Source organism: Rhinopithecus roxellana, chromosome 2 (assembly GCF_007565055.1).
Source record: "Rhinopithecus roxellana isolate Shanxi Qingling chromosome 2, ASM756505v1, whole genome shotgun sequence".
In the NCBI taxonomy this organism is placed as follows: Eukaryota; Metazoa; Chordata; class Mammalia; order Primates; family Cercopithecidae; genus Rhinopithecus; species Rhinopithecus roxellana.
The window spans coordinates 40,687,397-40,707,250 of NC_044550.1; the positions used below are offsets into that span (position 1 = coordinate 40,687,397).

General features: G+C 36.3%; 1 protein-coding gene across 2 annotated transcripts in view; it reads left to right on the top strand.

The window, feature by feature from the left end:
* The window catches only part of UBA6 (ubiquitin like modifier activating enzyme 6), an 82,872-nt gene that overhangs the window by 20,271 nt on the left and 42,747 nt on the right, over positions 1 to 19,854 (top strand). For both annotated transcript variants that reach the window (XR_748209.2, XM_010365544.2), the window contains exons 7-12: positions 983 to 1,063; positions 11,166 to 11,288; positions 13,083 to 13,206; positions 16,846 to 16,949; positions 18,175 to 18,237; positions 18,897 to 18,973. Coding sequence is in view for 1 of the 2 variants with exons in the window: in XM_010365544.2 (XP_010363846.2) it covers positions 983 to 1,063; positions 11,166 to 11,288; positions 13,083 to 13,206; positions 16,846 to 16,949; positions 18,175 to 18,237; positions 18,897 to 18,973 (572 nt within the window). In the remaining variant the exon portion in view is untranslated. The remainder of the gene's footprint in view (positions 1 to 982; positions 1,064 to 11,165; positions 11,289 to 13,082; positions 13,207 to 16,845; positions 16,950 to 18,174; positions 18,238 to 18,896; positions 18,974 to 19,854) is intronic.

Here is a 19,854-nt window from a genome sequence, read left to right on the forward strand (position 1 = left end):
ATTCAAAGAAAGTATGACTGAGAATTTTCTAACATTGATAAAACTCAAATCAGTTTCAATATGTGTTGGGTCTAGTCTTTGATTTTTTTATTATTTGCAACGTAGCCTGTTACTGTTTCACAGATGCAGGAAATATGAGATTCCTGGGTCAGAGACTAAGAAGTTTATTACTCAGTGCATAATAAAAAACATGAGCATTATATTGCATTTTCTTCCTCGCCCCCTGTCCCCCAAGTCCCTCTATTTCAAGGCAGAGGGCTCAGTGAATGCCTGCACATGTAGTAGGTTGCTTTAGAGAAGAATGCTGAGCTTGGGGAATTGGCTGTTTTAAAGTAAGCTAAGACATCTCTTTGTCCCTGAGGAAGACCTTACCTCATCCCTTAAGTTTTTACACAGCAAATACAATTCTGAGAAATGACCTCAAGTAAAGAGTGGTAAGGACCTTGCATTCATGGCATACGTTGTGAGACTGTATAGACGAGAGACCTATGGAGGAATGTCTCCCTACAGGAAGCAAACCATATTGCAAGCTAGATTTAAAAAAACTAAATCCACAGATGGACTTGTTCTAGTAGCCAACTAATGTGTCTCTTAAAAATGTTGTCAGGTTTTTAAGCTAGCATGAAAGTAATACTCTGGTAGCTAGGTTAGTATTTGTGTGATAGTAATACATGAAGCAAATCTAATCACTTAGAGTCCATAAATACCACATAGAATATTAAGGTTTGCTTCTAATCTTAAAGCCTGTGATGGTTATCAAGTTTTATGTGTGCAGGTTTTCCCCTGTATATGTTATTTTTATTTTTGTTATCTGTACTTTGTGAAGGTATTAACCTTGGAATGGAATTCCAAAGGATTGTAACTTTTCAGTGAGATTAGTGATGTGTCTTTAGCACAGTGCAAACTGACATGCTTCTGATTATTGTATATTACAAAAATAATTATGTATTTTCTAGTTTTTAATTTGTTGTTTTCTCAACAGTGTGTAGTATTGACTGAGATGAAACTTCCGTTGCAGAAGAAGATCAATGACTTTTGCCGTTCTCAGTGCCCTCCAATTAAGGTAATTGCATCATTAAGTAATGACGTAGTTAACCACTTTCACTACTAGAATTTTTAACTTATTGATGGGTTGTATAAGAAACTTTTTACATAATAATCACAATAAGATTTTTTTCATTAATTTTGATATATTCATTTCCTGTTTTTAAAACTAGGATCTAAGTTTGGTTTATAGACAGATTGCCAAAACTAAGGAAGAATTAATGTTAGGAATGGAAAGGATGATAAACATTGAAATCATCATCTAATTTTTTTTTTTTTTTTCAAGACAGAATCTCATTCTGTCGCCCAGGCTGGGGTGCAGTGACACTATCTTGGCTCACCCCAACCTCTGCCTCCCAGGTTTAAGCTGTTCTCCTGTCTCAGCCCCCCAAGTAGCTGGGATTCCACGTGCCCGCCACCATGCGCGGCTAATTTTTTGTATTTTTAGTAGAGACAGGATTTCACCATGTTGGCCAGGCTGGTCTCGAACTCCTGACCTCAGGTGAGCCACTGCTCCCAGCCTCTATTTTGAAATGTCGTTATGATGGTGATTTTCTAGAAGTCCAGTGGTTCATTCAATGAATATTCATTGACTATCTATGTACTGCAGGATAGTTATAGCCACTAGAAATACATTAGTGAATAGAGACAAATTTTCTTACTCATGAAAATTACCTTCTGCTAGGGAAGATGTACAATAAACAAGAAAATAAATACATCATGTGTTTTTAAATAGTTTCAAGTCCTATGAAGAAAAGAAATCTGAATAAAGAAAAATAGAGATCATGCCACTGCACTCCAGCCTGGGCGACACAGTGAGACTCCGTCTCAAAAAAAAAAAAAAAAGAAAAATAGAGAATGATATCTGCATGATGTAGGGAGAAGGGCCAGTTCTGGTTCTCTTAGATTAGAAGGTTAGAGAAGTCTTCACTAAGGAGATGACGTTTGAATAGAGCCCTGAATAGTGAGAAAGAACAGGCTATATAAAGATCTAGGGGAAAGCATTCAAAGCAGGGGAATCAGCAAATGTAAACATTTGCAAGTGTAAAAATTAGGTTGGTGGTTTTGAGGAACAATAAGAGGCAAGCAGGACCAAAACAGAGTGGTAAAGAGGAGAAGATAGTAGGAGTAAAATATACCAGAAGATTAGTTTGGGAGAAGTAGGTTGGGGCCATACATTATAAGATCTTTGAAGACATTTGAGTTTTTAGGCCTGTGAGTTTTAATCTGTTTTATATTTTTAAAGGATCACTATGGCTTGCTGTATGGAGAGAAGACTATAATTGTAGTTTCCAAAGTGTGGTCCAGGGACACTAAGAATCCCTCAGACCCTTTCGGTGGTTCTGCACAGTCAAACTTTTTAATTTCATATTACTAAGATGTTATTTGCCTTTTTCATTCTGATTATCTTAGGAGGCAGAGTGGAGTTTTCCAGAGTCTATATGATGTGTGGTGATATCGTTGCTCTGACAATGGAATGTGTATATTCTTGTGATTTAAATTTCTCTCAGTTTTAATTTCTAACACAGTAAATATTGATAAGTGTAACTCACATAAACAAAAGCTCTTTGGGTCCTCAGTAATTTTTAAGAGTATGAAGGGGTCATGAAAGATAACCAAAAGAAATAGAACTGTTGGATTATAAGAGTAAAGTAGAGGCAGCTAGACTAGTTAGTAGTTACTGCAGTAGTTCAGCTGAGAGATGCTGGTATCTTAGAAGACTTGGGAATAGAGATAGACAGAAGTCATTGAATTTGAGGTGTCTTTTGTTTAAGAAAAAGGGCGGGGTGGAGTGGGGGCCTAACAGAACTTGTAGATAGATGAATGAGTTGTGAAGGAAAGAGTGAGTGATCAAGAATGACTCATAGATTTTTTTTTTTGCATATTAATCTTACATTTTTAATTCAGTGTTAGTAAAAACACTAGTAAAAAGAAGTTACTTACTTCCTTTTTCTTTTATACTTGGCATCACACACACATGTTCTGCACGTTCTGAGAAGAAGGTTTCAGATTGCTTCCTATTTGAGTTTAGATGCAATCGCTACTCTTGCTGAAAGCCAATGAAATTGAAAGGCTTAGCTTTGTAAGTAGAGTTTCTGCTTCTTTGACTCTGTAGTTGATAATACTGTTTCTCAAGTTTCCTTTGGCAGGTATTCTCAGGGAACGTTCCACGATCTTATAACACTTCTGGTTTGATTAGAAAATGATTCATTACTTGCCTTTCAGCTCTTTTTTTTATTTTTATTTTTTATTAATTTTTAATTTTTTTTTAATATTTTTAATTTTTTTATTATTATACTTTAAGTTCTAGGGTACATGTGCATAACGTGCAGGTTTGTTACATATGTATACTTGTGCCATGTTGGTGTGCTGCACCCATCAACTCGTCAGCACCCATCAATTCATCATTTATATCATGTATAACTCCCCAATGCAATCCCTCCCTCCTCCCCCTCCCCCCTCCCCATGATAGGCCCCAGTGCATGATGTTCCCCTTCCCGAGTCCAAGTGATCTCATTGTTCAGTTCCCACCTATGAGTGAGAACATGCGGTGTTTGGTTTTCTGTTCTTGTGATAGTTTGCTAAGAATGATGGTTTGCAGCTGCATCCATGTCCCTACAAAGGACGCAAACTCATCCTTTTTTATGGCTGCATAGTATTCCATGGTGTATATGTGCCACATTTTCTTAATCCAGTCTGTCACAGATGGACATTTGGGTTGATTCCAAGTCTTTGCTATTGTGAATAGTGCTGCAATAAACATACGTGTGCATGTGTCTTTATAGCAGCATGATTTATAATCCTTTGGATATATACCCAGTAGTGGGATGGCTGGGTCATATGGTACATCTAGTTCTAGATCCTTGAGGAATCGCCATACTGTTTTCCATAATGGTTGAACTAGTTTACAATCCCACCAACAGTGTAAAAGTGTTCCTATTTCTCCACATCCTCTCCAACACCTGTTGTTTCCTGACTTTTTAATGATTGCCATTCTAACTGGTGTGAGATGGTATCTCATTATGATTTTGATTTGCATTTCTCTGATGGCAAGTGATGATGAGCATTTTTTCATGTGTCTGTTGGCTGTATGAATGTCTTCTTTTGAGAAATGTCTGTTCATATCCTTTGCCCACTTTTTGATGGGGTTGTTTGTTTTTTTCTTGTAAATTTGTTTGAGTTCTTTGTAGGTTCTGGATACCAGCCCTTTGTCAGATGAGTAGATTGCAAAAATTTTCTCCCATTCTGTAGGTTGCCTGTTCACTCTGATGGTAGTTTCTTTTGCTGTGCAGAAGCTCTTTAGTTTAATTAGATCCCATTTGTCAATTTTGGCTTTTGTTGCTGTTGCTTTTGGTGTTTTAGACATGAAGTCCTTGCCCATGCCTATGTCCTGAATGGTACTACCTAGGTTTTCTTCTAGGGTTTTTATGGTATTAGGTCTAACATTTAAGTCTCTATTCCATCTTGAATTAATTTTCGTATAAGGAGTAAGGAAAGGATCCAGTTTCAGCTTTCTACTTATGGCTAGCCAATTTTCCCAGCACCATTTATTAAATAGGGAATCCTTTCCCCATTTCTTGTTTCTCTCAGGTTTGTCAAAGATCAGATGGCTGTAGATGTGTGGTATTATTTCTGAGGACTCTGTTCTGTTCCATTGGTCTATATCTCTGTTTTGGTACCAGTACCATGCTGTTTTGGTTACTGTAGCCTTATAGTATAGTTTGAAGTCAGGTAGGGTGATGCCTCCAGCTTCGTTCTTTTGACTTAGGATTGCTTGGCAATGTGGGCTCTTTTTTGGTTCCATATGAACTTTAAAGCAGTTTTTTCCAATTCTGTGAAGAAACTCATTGGTAGCTTGATGGGGATGGCATTGAATCTATAAATAACCTTGGGCAGTATGGCCATTTTCACGATATTGATTCTTCCTATCCATGAGCATGGTATGTTCTTCCATTTGTTTGTGTCCTCTTTGATTTCACTGAGCAGTGGTTTGTAGTTCTCCTTGAAGAGGTCCTTGACATCCCTTCTAAGTTGGATTCCTAGGTATTTTATTCTCTTTGAAGCAATTGTGAATGGAAGTTCATTCATGATTTGGCTCTCTGCTTGTCTGTTACTGGTGTATAAGAATGCTTGTGATTTCTGCACATTAATTTTGTATCCTGAGACTTTGCTGAAGTTGCTTATCAGCTTAAGGAGATTTTGGGCTGAGACAGTGGGGTTTTCTAAATATACAATCATGTCATCTGCAAACAGGGACAATTTGACTTCTTCTTTTCCTGACTGAATACCCTTGATTTCTTTCTCTTGCCTGATTGCCCTAGCCAGAACTTCCAACACTATGTTGAATAGGAGCGGTGAGAGAGGGCATCCCTGTCTTGTGCCAGTTTTCAAAGGGAAATTTTTCCAGTTTTTACCCATTCAGTATGATATTGGCTGTGGGTTTGTCATAAATAGCTCTTATTATTTTGTGGTACGTTCCATCAATACCGAATTTATTGAGCGTTTTTAGCATGAAAGGCTGTTGAATTTTGTCAAAAGCCTTTTCTGCGTCTATTGAGATAATCATGTGGTTCTTGTCTTTGGTTCTGTTTATATGCTGGATTACGTTTATTGATTTGCGAATGTTGACCCAGCCTTGCATCCCAGGGATGAAGCCCACTTGATCATGGTGGATAAGCTTTTTGATAGTGCTGCTGAATCCGTTTTGCCAGTATTTTATTGAGGATTTTTGCATCGATGTTCATCAGGGATATTGGTCTAAAATTTTCTTTTTTTGTTGTGTCTCTGCCAGGCTTTGGTATCAGGATGATGTTGGCCTCATAAATTGAGTTAGGGAGGATTCCCTCTTTTTCTATTGATTGGAGTAGTTTCAGAAGGAATGGTCCCAGCTCCTCCTTGTACCTCTGGTAGAATTCAGCTGTGAATCCATGTGGTCCTGGGACTTTTTTTGGTTGCTAGGCTATTAATTATTGCCTCAATTTCAGAGCCTGCTATTAGTCTATTTAGGGATTCAACTTCTTCCTGGTTTAGTCTTGGAAGAGTGTAAGTGTCCAGGAAATTATCTATTTCTTCTAGATTTTCTAGTTTATTTGCGTAGAGGTGTTTATAGTATTCTCTGATGGTAGTTTGTATTTCCATGGGGTCGGTGGTGATATCCCCTTTATCATTTTTTATTGCGTCTATTTGATTCTTCTCTCTTTTCTTTTTTTTTTTTTTTTTTTTTTTTTTTTTTTTTTTTTTTGAGGCGGAGTCTCGCTCTGTCGCCCGGACTGGAGTGCAGTGGCCGGATCTCAGCTCACTGCAAGCTCCGCCTCCCGGGTTTACGCCATTCTCCTGCCTCAGCCTCCCGAGTAGCTGGGACTACAGGCGCCCGCCACCTCGCCCGGCTAGTTTTTGTATTTTTAGTAGAGAGGGGGTTTCACTGTGTTAGCCAGGATGGTCTCGATCTCCTGACCTTGTGATCCGCCCGTCTCGGCCTCCCAAAGTGCTGGGATTACAGGCTTGAGCCACCGCGCCCGGCCCCTCTCTTTTCTTCTTTATTAGTCTTGCTAGCGGTCTGTCAATTTTGTTGATATTTTCAAAAGACCAACTCCTGGATTCATTGATTTTTTGGAGGGTTTTTTGTGTCTCTAACTCCTTCAGTTCTGCTCTGATCTTAGTTATTTCTTGCCTTCTGCTAGCTTTTGACTGTGTTTGCTCTTGCCTCTCTAGTTCTTTTAATTGTGATGTTAGAGTGTCAATTTTAGATATTTCCAGCTTTCTCTTGTGGGCATTTAGTGCTATAAATTTCCCTCTACACACTGCTTTAAATGTGTCCCAGAGATTCTGGTATGTTGTATCTTTGTTCTCATTGGTTTCAAAGAACATCTTTATTTCTGCCTTCATTTCATTATGTACTCAGTAGTCATTCAGGAGCAGGTTGTTCAGTTTCCATGTAGTTGAGCGGTTTAGATTGAGTTTCTTAGTCCTGAGTTCTAGTTTGATTGCACTGTGGTCTGAGAGACGGTTTGTTATAATTTCTGTTCTTTTACATTTGCTAAGGAGTGCTTTACTTCCAATTATGTGGTCAATTTTGGAATAAGTGCGATGTGGTGTTGAGAAGAATGTATATTCTGTTGATTTGGGGTGGAGAGTTCTATAGATGTCTATTAGGTCCGCTTGGTGCAGAGATGAGTTCAATTCCTGGATATCCTTGTTAACTTTCTGTCTCATTGATCTGTCTAATGTTGACAGTGCAGTGTTGAAGTCTCCCATTATTATTGTATGGGAGTCTAAGTCTCTTTGTAAGTTTCTAAGGACTTGCTTTATGAATGTGGGTGCTCCTGTATTGGGTGTGTATATATTTAGGAGAGTTAGCTCTTCCTGTTGAATTGATCCGTTTACCATTATGTAATGGCCTTCTTTGTCTCTTTTGATCTTTGGTGGTTTAAAGTCTGTTTTATCAGAGACTAGGATTGCAACCCCTGCTTTTTTTTGTTCTCCATTTGCTTGGTAGATCTTCTTCCATCCCTTTATTTTGAGCCTATGTATGTCTCTGCATGTGAGATGGGTCTCCTGAATACAGCAGACTGATGGGTCTTGACTCTTTATCCAGTTTGCCAGTCTGTGTCTTTTAATTGGAGCATTTAGTCCATTTACATTTAAGGTTAATATTGTTATGTGTGAACTTGATCCTGCCATTATGATATTAAGTGGTTATTTTGTTCGTTAGTTGATGCAGTTTCTTCCTAGCCTCGATGGTCTTTACATTTTGGCATGTTTTTGCAATGGCTGGTGCCGTTTGTTCCTTTCCATGTTTAGGGCTTCCTTCAGGGTCTCTTGTAAGGCAGGCCTGGTGGTGACAAAATCTCTAAGCATTTGCTTATCTGTAAAGGATTTTATTTCTCCTTCACTTATGAAACTTAGTTTGGCTGGATATGAAATTCTGGGTTGAAAATTCTTTTCTTTAAGAATGTTGAATATTGGCCCCCACTCTCTTCTGGCTTGTAGAGTTTCTGCCGAGAGATCTGCTGTTAGTCTGATGGGCTTCTCTTTGTGGGTAACCCGACCTTTCTCTCTGTCTGCCCTTAAGATTTTTTTCTTCATTTCAACTTTGGTGAATCTGGCAATTATGTGTCTTGGAGTTGCTCTTCTCGAGGAGTATCTTTGTGGTGTTCTCTGTATTTCCTGAATTTGAATGTTGGCCTGCCCTACTAGGTTGGGGAAGTTCTCCTGGCTGATATTCTGAAGAGTGTTTTCCAGCTTGGTTCCATTTTCCCCCTCACTTTCAGGCACCCCAATCAGATGTAGATTTGGTCTTTTTACATAATCCCATACTTCTTTCAGGCTTTGTTCATTTCTTTTTCTTCTTTTTTCTTTTGGTTTCTCTTCTCGCTTCGTTTCATTCATTTGATCCTTAATCACTGATACTCTTTCTTCCAGTTGATCGAGTCGGTTACTGAAGCTTGTGCATTTGTGACGTATTTCTCGTGTCATGGTTTTTATCTCTGTCATTTCGTATATGACTTTCTCTGCATTAATTATTCTAGCTGTCAATTCTTCCACTTTTTTTTCAAGATTTTTAGTTTCTTTGCTCTGGGTACATAATTCCTCCTTTAGCTCTGAGAAGTTTGATGGACTGAAGCCTTCTTCTCTCATCTCGTCAAAGTCATTCTCTGACCAGCTTCAATCCATTGCTGGCGATGAGCTGCGCTCCTTTGCCGGGGGAGATGCGCTCTTATTTTTTGAATTTCCAGCTTTTCTGCCCTGCTTCTTCCCCATGTTTGTGGTTTTATCTGCCTTTGGTCTTTGATGATGGTGACGTACTGATGGGGTTTTGGTATAGGTGTTCTTCCTGTTTGATAGTTTTCCTTCTAATAGTCAGGACCCTCAGCTGTAGGTCTGTTGGAGATTGCTTGAGGTCCACTCCAGACCCTGTTTGCCTGGGTATCAGCAGCAGGGGTTGCAGAAGATAGAATATCGCTGAACAGCGAGTGTAGCTGTCTGATACTTACTTTGGAAGCTTCCTCTCAGGGGTGTACTGCACCCTGTGAGGTATGGGGTATCAGACTGCCCCTAGTGGGGGATGTCTCCCAGTTAGGCTACTCAGGGGTCAGGGACCCACTTGAGCAGGTAGTCTGTCCCTTCTCAGATCTCAACCTCCGTGTGGGGAGATCCACTGCTCTCTTCAAAGCTATCAGACAGAGTCGTTTGCGTCTGCAAAGGTTCCTGCTGCTTTTGTTGTTGTTGTTGTTTAGCTGTGCCCTGTCCCCAGAGGTGGAGTCTACAGAGACAGGCAGGTTTCCTTGAGCTGCTGTGAGCTCCACCCAGTTCAAGCTTCCCAGCGGCTTTGTTTACCTACTTAAGCCTCAGCAATGGCGGACGCCCCTCCCCCAGCCTCGCTGCTGCCTCGCGGTTAGATCTCAGACTGCTGTGCTAGCAATGAGGGAGGCTCTGTGGCCATGGGACCCTCCCGGCCAGGTGTGAGATACAATCTCCTGGTGTGCCCGTTTGCTCAAAGCACAGTATTGGGGTGGGAGTCACCCGATTTTACAGGTGTTGTGTGTCTCAGTTCCCCTGGCTAGGAAAAGGGACTCCCTTCCCCCTTGCGCTTCCCAGGTGAGGCGATGCCTCGCCCTGCTTCAGCTCTCGCTGGTCGGGCTGCAGCAGCTGACCAGCACGGATTGTCCGGCACTCCCTAGTGAGATGACCCCAGTACCTCAGTTGAAAATGCAGAAATCACCGGTCTTCTGTGTCGCTCGCGCTGGGAGTTGGAGAGTGGAGCTGTTCCTATTCGGCCATCTTGTCACGCCTCCGACTCATAGATTTTTAAATCTCCAGCATAATTAGGTGCACAGTGACTTTGGGAAGAGGTTTAGATGGGAAAAATCACAGTTCTTCACATGTGATTGAATTCATTACTAACCTCATCTCTTTTGTTTTGGGGATTGTTTCATTGGAAAAAGGAAAAAGCTACTTGTTTCTTTGAGTTAGGCACTAAGTCAAAAATCATAATTTATGATGTAGGTGTGTTGAAAATTTTTGAATTGTGATATTTACATAGCATATTTATGCTCTGTAGAGCATTTGTGCTGTGGTTTACAATTTAAGCATGTGATTAAGACAGAATAGCCAGTAAACTTACAATAGGGCACAGAAATGTTACAAAATAACTATGCAAGTTTATAAATTAAAATATTTGTTTACATAATTGATATATTCTTTAGCGTTAAACTTTAAAAAAAAGCTTCTAGGTTTCTGTCCAGTTTTATGTCTTGTAAAAAAAAATGCTATATGTACCCATTTTGATCAGTAAAGTCAATATATGATCAAGTGGGAGATGGTCTTCTGTTATCCATATCACTATTTCATGTAATTGGGATTATAAATTATTTTAATATGTTCTTATACCATAATATCAATATACTTAATTATGTTAGAAAAACATTATTTTATGCAAGATTGGGTGCATTACAGAATAAGGATCTCTCTTTATTAGCAGTAGCTCTAAAAATAGCTTTAAGCCCAAACATAATTTATTTACAAATTCTCAGAATGGAGACAATGCATGTGTCAGAAAAACTGCTTTTAATAAAACATTTATGATTTAAAAACTTAATGTTTTGTATTTCATGGCTTTGATTTGTGATATCAGTTTTTCAGCCTTTTTTTCTGTAGACTCTGCTCTCAGCTTTTAGCTCTATTCTATTTTCCATTAACTCTGCTGCTTTTGGTAAATGAGCACTTCATTCCTCTTTCCTAAAATAACAAGTAAGAATTCAGTGCTGGACCATTAAGCCAAAGTATCTCTTTCTTTTATGTTGTGCCTGAATTTTGTGACAAGCACAAAATTTTAAAATCACAGAATTTTTGTTATTTCAAAGTCGTAGAATTTTTAAAGATGGTATGCTGATATTCTAATTTTGTTGTACTGGACATCCATTTACTAAAAGTACTGAAAATCTTTGATTCCTAAACCAGTCTACATCAGTTTATCCTGTTTATTATTTACTTTGTATTCTATAGGTTCTACAGGGTATACTTAATTATAAATGAAATTATCATGAAATGGGCTAGGATAGTAGAGTGTTTTTTTTTTTCTTTATATAAATAAGCTTGAACTTGTTTTTGCCATTTTACAGTTTATCAGTGCAGATGTACATGGAATTTGGTCAAGGTTATTTTGTGATTTCGGTGATGAATTTGAAGTTTTAGATACAACAGGAGAAGAACCAAAAGAAATTTTCATTTCAAACATAACGCAAGTATGATTATATTAATGAACTTTTGAAATAAATTTTGTTAAAGTTGATGTGAATGCTATTTTCAAAAAGGCGGTGTCAGCAAAGTATTACAGTATGTAAAATTTGTTTTATAGTGTTTTAAGATAATGAGGGAATATGTAGCTAATTTCTTGACTTCATTATATTAAAACTAAATTAAATCTGGAATATTAATTGTTAAAAATATTCTGGATTTCCTCTAACAAATAATACTTGATAGGGCCAAGCACGGAGGCTCATACCTACAATCCGAGCACTTTTGGAGGCTGACAGGGGTGGATCACTTTAGCTCAGGAGTTTGAGACCAGCCTGGGCAACATGGTGAAACTCCGTGTCTACCAAAAATACAAAAAATTAACCAGGTATGGTGGTGTGTGGTCCCAGCTACTCAGGAGGCTGAGATGGGAGGATAACTTGAACCTGGGAGGTGGAAGTTGCAGTGAGCCAAGATCACACTACTGCACTGCAGCCTGGGTGACAGAGTGAGACCACATCTCAAAAATAAAGAAAGAAAAAAAAAAATAATAATACTTGATAGCGCAACATTTGCTTGTCATAAATTTTAATTTTATTCTATGTTACCTCCTATGGGTCATGAATTGTGATTCAGTGTTTACTGAATTGTTGATTGTGTTAGATAGTGGATGCACTAAGTATGTTGTAAGTCACCTAGCCTAATACTCTAAAAAGGCACACTTAAATCATATTAGAGAAAAGCATTTCTAATTTATTATATTTCTAAAGCATTATTTAGAAGGTGTAGAAAGTTTTGATTAACCTTCAAATTCAAAATTTTCTAACCATACTCTTGATCATGCATAAGCTCAATTTTTTATTCCATAAAAGAACTGGAGAAATCATTATGATCCCCTTTTACTATCCTTTTACCCAAATAATTTACTTTATTTGTATTCTTTGTAATCAACTTACGTTGAAGTCCAAAAGAAGACAAAATAAGGGAATGATAGTATACTTTAACATACTAGTATTTGTAATTCGTATTTCTTGTTTTTATACTTTATTTTTAAACCTAGTGTAATCTCATGGTGATAGAGACCCAGTACTCTCTCTCTCATGCCTTTTTAAGAAAAATTTATCAAAAAGTCATTCTGTATATCTTTCTGCTTACGGAGTGATTTGTTATTCTACTTGAGTTACTCTTTCAGGCATATTACTACTTAACCTTTTACTTTCTCTAGTTGATTTTAGTTTGTCCCTGAAAAAAACACAGAGAATAAATTCCAAAATGTGTGGATTCTTATTGCATTCGTGTTATCTTTTATTGAATACTATAGGAAATATAGCTGATAAGCTACACAATATTTCTTTAAAGCGTTGAGCAAGCTGTAAACTAACAGATTCCCATCTTTAAAATTTCTATCCTCCTTCTTTACTATTCTTTGATCTTCAGTGTCAGGCTTTTATCATTTATGCCCATGGTTTTTTCTCACATTTAAAACTATTAGATAACTTGGAATGTTTTTTACAAGTTACAAGAGTTTTTGAATCTATTAAATATTTGATCCTTTCTATGGAATCTTTGAACATCTCCTACCAAACATAGAAATTATATTTTCAGCATTCATTTAAAAAGTAGTAATAATTTGATCATTATTTTGTGATAGCTTTTTAAAGGCCTGCTTTTACTAACAGAAGAATAGCGTAGAATTTTGGTTTTGAGAATTTTATGATAACTTTGCCATTTTTGCTTAAGATTTCAATTTGTACACCAAGAATATGTGAACTTCTTTTTCAATAGATCACTCTTATTTTTAGGCAAATCCTGGCATTGTTACTTGCCTTGAAAATCATCCTCACAAACTGGAGACAGGACAATTCCTAACATTTCGAGAAATTAATGGAATGACAGGTTTAAATGGATCTATACAACAAATAACGGGTAAGTCAATGTGTTTTCTTAATTCATTTATACTTATTCAGCAAATTTATAGTTCAGACACTTTACTTAGTATTGGGAACAGAACGTCAACTCAGAGAGACATGATCTAAAGCCCTTGGCCTCAAAATATTCAATCCAAGTGAAGATGTTGTTAAACACTGATGATATTAAGAGAATATACCCATTTTGGGGACACCAAACTTAGCAAGGAAACCTACCCAGTTTTGGGACAGCAGCAGTGGGACAGGGTGTCTTGATTAAAATGTGAAGGTTGCATTGGCTTAGGAAGGTATTGAAAAAAGATTATTTATGCAGAGACGAACAGAAAAGGCTCAGATGCAAAACAGTACTAAAGGAACTACAAGAAATTAATACAGCAGGGCTGGCAGGGAGAATTGAACTCACAAGTCTTAATCTTAAGATATTTAGGAAGAAACTTGATCACATACTATAGGTGAGTGAAGATTTCTACATGGTCAGTCAACATATTCACTGAAGGAATGCAAGAAAGGGAGTAGGTTTTGTAGATAAAGAGTATAGTTTAGCTTTGTAAAATGAGGTAGCAATGAAGTATTTAAAGGAAGATGTCTAGATGTTGGTTGGGATATATGTTCTTGTTCAGTGGCTTGAATAAAAGGGGTGAATGTCATGTCTGCAGGCAAGTTTGTAGGTTTGTTGGCAAGCAGTTGAAGGAGTCTGTTTTTTCATTGGACTAATGTGAAGTCATTGCCAAAAGGCAATGAAAAGTACCAAAACCAGGAGGAAAGTAGACATTCTTGAAAATGGAAAGATGTCAGGCATCATATAGGGCCCATTTGAAGTTTAATATAATGAATTTATAGCAGAGTTAATCTATGTAGTTTGTGTTTTCCCTTCAGCCACGTTGAAAAGAGTCAAAGACAGTACTGGACAACCCATAACTATATGGCATGCGTACACCTATTTAGGGAAAATTGATGCAGTTTTATCTTTAGGGCATTTGAAAATATAACTATGTATTTAATTTATAGACAGTAAATGGAATTACTTTTTTTTAATGACGGCAAAATATATCCTCAGAAGAGGGAAAAATCAATTCTTATTACAAACTGTTTATAGATAAACAACTTTGAATCTATAAGTATTTTTGATAACAAAACTATTTGATTTTTTTTTGCCAGCTACATCTAATTATTTTAAATACAGGTTCAGATCATAGATATTAAAGAATATGTCTTTTTATTAAAATTAATCATTTAGGATTATTATTTGTAATTTTAGCGTGCATGTTGTATAACAAAACTGTTTGATTTTGTTTCCTGATTACATCTAATTATTTTAAATACAGATTCAGATCATATATATTAATGTCTATTTTTATTAAAATTAATCATTTAGGTTTATTATTTGTAATTTTAGCATGCATGTTGTATAACAAAACTGTTTGATTTTGTTTCCTGATTATGTCTAAGTATTTTAAATACAGGTTCAGATCATATATATTAAAGAATGTCTATTTTTATTAAAATTAATCATTTAGGATTATTATTTGTAATTTTGGGGTCCATGTTGTGGTGAATTGTGGTGAAGGTTCAGATTATGAGGCTGCTTATATAAAGAGGAGCCACTGCATGTCAAGAAACAAAGAGAAAGAAAACTCACATTTTGTGCCAATAATTCTTTGGAGGGAGAGATGAATAAGTTTAGAGTGGCTGTTAGGAAGCTTTTTTTTCCCTTAACATTTATAAATTGCTACTTACTGATCTAAAGTAATATTCTGCTAGCATGAAAAGATGTTTTGTTTTTTTGTCTGTTGTTTTTTTGTTTTGTTTTTTTTTTTTTTTGAGATAGCATCTTGCTCTGTTGCTCAGGCTGAAGTGCAGTGACATGATCGTGTCTCACTGTACCCTCAGCCTCCTGGGCCCAAGTGATCCTCCCACCTCAGCCTCCCAAGTAGCTGGGAACCACAGGCGTGTGCCACCACACCTGGCTAACTTTTTTTATTTTTGTAGAGACAAGATCTCTCTATGTTGCTCAGGCTGGTCTCAAACCCCAGGGCTCAAGTCAGCCTTTCCCCTTGGCTGCCCAAAGTGCTGTAATTACAGGCATGAAGATCAAAAAAACCTCATGACCAGCCAAAAAACAATGTTAAATAGCTAAAATAATACAAACTTATTCTAGATATATATGTATGTGTATATGTTTAAATAGGGTTAAAAATGAATCCTACTTCAGACTTCCTTTCCTCTCCAGAGGTAACAGCAGCTAAGTTTGGTGTTCACTCTGCTGACCATTCTGTCTACTTCATATATTTATTATATATACACATATATAGTGTATATTACATATTATATAGTATAGATGCCTGTATTGTATAATATATTAAGTAAAGGGGAGGGCTTACTTGGTTTTTTTAACTTAATTTTTTGAATAAGCAAATAGTTCAGAAATGAGAAACAGTAAATATTTACAATGAAAAGTGTTCTGCCCAAACTTGATTTCACCCTCACAGTTCTCATCCACTACCACAGGTAACTGTTAGTCTTAGTTTATTGTGTATTTGTTTGTTTGATTGTTTTTAACACAGAAGGAAGCACATTATACAGTGCTGTCCTTTATCTTTTTATTAAATAAAATATATTTGTGATCTTTTCTCATTAGTAATTGGAGAACCTCCTTTTTTTTTTCCTTTAAATTTTCTTTTAAAGCTACCTAATATGTCATAATATAGATGAAAATGTTATTGGACCATGTTTTTTCTTTTCAAGAAATGAGGGTCTCACTTTGTTATCCAGGCTGGAGTACAGTGGCTATTCACAGATACAGTTTAGCACACTACAGTCTCCTGGGTTCAAGTGATCCTGCTGCCTTGGCCTCCTGATTAGATGGGACTACAGGCACATGCCACCATGCCCAGACAGAGCATAATATTTTTCTGGTTTGCCATTTATCTTTTGATGTTGCTTATGATGGGTTTTTGTCATGAGATTTTCTTTTTTATGTTTTCATAATCAAATTTTAATTATTTTCTTTTATGGTTTTTATTTAGAGTGTTACTTAGAAAAGCCTTCCTTACTACATGGTTTTAAAGGAATTTTTCTCTCATGCTTTTGTCTAAGAAATTGTTAGCGTCTTTTTTGACACTTAAAACTTCTGTCCATTTGCAATAGGTGTTTTCCCAGATGTCTTTTTTCTCTATCAGATTTACTGAATAATCAATCTTATCTTTTCCTTACTGATTGAGGTGCCACCTTAATTTTGTCCTTTGTGTACTTGAGACTGTTTCTGAATTCTCTAATCTTTTCCAGTTGTCTGTTTATTAACCAGTACCATATTATATTATTATGATAGGTAGTTATTAGTATGTTATTAGTATGTTATGATATATTTTAATATCTAATAATGAGTAGCCCTCATTACTCTTTTTCTATAAGTCTCCTTCGTTATTTTTAAGTCCTGGAGTTTCACATTGGAAAAAACACTGTCTAGGTCCCCACACTCCTCCCAGCTCTTCATTAAAAAACAAACAAACGAACAAAAAAACCACTATGCTGGAATTTTTTAATTTTGTAAATTGGGAATAATTAAAATTTTATGACAATAAGAGTTGAAATTTAAATATCTGTTTCCCTGTGTAACTTTTCAATTTTTTTCTTCTAGTGATATCGCCATTTTCTTTTAGTATTGGTGACACTACGGAACTGGAACCATATTTACATGGAGGCATAGCTGTCCAAGTTAAGACTCCTAAAACAGTTTTCTTTGTAAGTATTTTTTTTTTCTGCTTAAAAAATATTTCTTTACAGAAAAAGAAAGGCAGAAGAGACAATGAAGTAACTACTCAGTTAACCAAACAGATTAAATGTGAAACAGAATTTTTTTTTTCTTTTATACCTGCTTTGAGGGAAATGGAATTAATCTAATGAAATAAATGAATAAAATGGATATTAACAAAAAATTTACACATCTTTTATAGCCAGAATACCATATACATATAGTTGAGCTAAATGGGTATACCCAAAAGGAACTATACCTTTGTGAATTATCAAAGAGTTTATCATACGTATTACAACTTACTTTCTAAGACAAGAAATAAAACTAATGTATTTTCAAGATTTAGCAAGAGTTGTTTTACTTTATTATTATTTAAGTTTCTAAAATGAAGATATTCAAATTATACTTGTTAATCCTGGTTTTTAAAATTTAATTTAATTTTATAAATTTCAGAAAACAGTATGTATGTTGGAAATGTAAAATAATTTCTAAAAACAACTGGCATTGAAAGGAAAATGTAAATAGCTGAATATAGAGAATGTAGTGTCAGGGAACTAAGGGATCTTGTGCTACTAAAATCCTTGGGCTCCTTCTCAGGATAAGCTAACACATCTCTGTTTTTTCTTACAAGTTCTCAAGGTTTTAATGTAATTGCCTTTTCTTTTCCAGAACTATTAACAACTCCAGGTGTTTACAAGACTTTGTTCAACCCAAAGTTAGAATACAAAAAAAATAAATAATATATCTAGTCACATGTGCTCCTGCATATCTCCTTGTGCTTTGTCTCCAAGTTTTAATTGGATATGTCTCAGTTTTAGATTGGTTGGATGTTTTGGGTTTTTTTTTGTTTGTTTTGCCTTTGTGTTCTTCATACAGAATTGAATAAGTCTTGATAACCTGGTATTAGAAAAATATGGTAGCTTTTAGATTAAAATAATAAATTTTTTTAGGTATGCAAATGTTTTTACTAATTGTTCCCAAATTTACTGTGTGGAGTGGGTTGTTTTATTGCATTTAACTTTTTTTTTTTAAGTATGGTCATAAGAGTGGTAGCTAGTTTCTATTTCAGTTAAAACATATCAGCCCAACCCTACTTATTTCAGACCCTTGGGAGAGTTCCCTAGTTTTTAGTGCGCTGATATATAACAGTATATTTTGTCCAATAATCGCTCACTTACTCTGAAGTAATGATTTTTTTTTTTTTTTCCATATCAGGAACCACTGGAGAGGCAGATAAAACATCCAAAGTGCCTTATTGTGGATTTTAGCAAACCTGAGGTAAATAAACACTTACAGGTTTGAGAGAGGCAGCAGAATCAGAGATGAGAATTAGCGAGTGATTATAAAGTTAAAATGGAATAACCATGTAGATATCTTACTGTTGGGCCTTATAATGTGAGTATAATAAAGGTTATACTCACATATTGAGAGTTGACTTCCGAGGATTAAAAATAGGAATTTGTGTCATAGAAAAAATGTGAAAGTAAAAGGAAAAAGTTTCACTTTTATAACGATTTGCCAACTTTGATAATTAAAAGACGATTTCAATAACTTGTACAAATGATCTTATTAAAAGATTTTCTGAATCGTACCATTTTTATATAATGCATATTTCTTACCAAAAAAGCCTTGAGTATGTATTCTATTTTTCTTTTTAATGGATGTAATTTTATAGCAGGAAATGTGATAAGGAAGGAACTAAAAGTTTCCAAATTTGTAAATTTTAATAAGGAAAGGGGATTAAATCATTTACCTTCATGGCCTTGAGGTTAAGTCATTTAACTTCTAACCTTCAGTTTTCTTATTTGTTAAATAGAGTTAATAATTGTATTAAGCTAATGTGTTTATTGTGATGGTTAAATAGTGTTTTAAAAGCATTTAGCCCAGTGCCTGGGACATACAAGTAAATGTTGGCCAATTTTTAATGTTCTTAATAGGCACCTTTAGAGATTCACACAGCTATGCTTGCCTTGGACCAGTTTCAGGAGAAATACAGTCGCAAGCCAAATGTTGGGTAATGTTTTAAGTTTAAAAATAAGTATTTTCCTTTTTATAAAAGTAGTAGTTCAGAAATTATAATTTAAAAAGTAACTATGCCCTTTGTAATTACAATACCAATAGATATGCCAAGCTGTGTAAAGATTTATTATGACCTTCTAGTCCTTTTCCTGGTGGGAGTGGAGAAATTGGTTTTAAAAGTGGAATCAGGCCGGGTGCAGTGGCTCAAGCCTGTAATCCCAGCACTTTGGGAGGCCGAGACGGGCGGATCACGAGGTCAGGAGATCAAGACCATCCTGGCTAACATGGTGAAACCCCATCTCTACTAAAAATACAAAAAACTAGCCGGGCGACCTGGCGGGCGCCTGTAGTCCCAGCTACTCGGGAGGCTGAGGCAGGAGAATGGTGTGAACCCGGGAGGCGGAGCTTGCAGTGAGCTGAGATCCGGCCACTGCACTCCAGCCCGGGCGACAGAGCAAGACTCCGTCTCAAAAAAAAAAAAAAAAAAAAAAGTGGAATCATACTAAATGTGAATTTTCCCACTTTGAAGCCTTTAAAAATTAAAGCTTTTTAAAACAAACAAACAAAAATTCTGAGAATTACTGAATTATTGATCCATAGTAATTTTTTTTTAACTTTATACCCTGTTAAGTCAGAGTACTGTTGCAGAAGGTTTTTACTTTTTATATTTTGGATTAAATCTTGGGGTTGGGTGTGGTGGCCCACGCCTATGATCCCAGGACTTTGGGAGGCTGAGGCAGGTGGATCATTTGAGGCCAGGAGTTCGAGACCAGCCTGGCCAACATGGCGAAACCCTGTCTCTGCTAAAAATACAGAAGTTACCAGGCATGGTGGTGCATGCTGTTAATCCCAGCTCCTTGGGAGGCTGAGGCATGA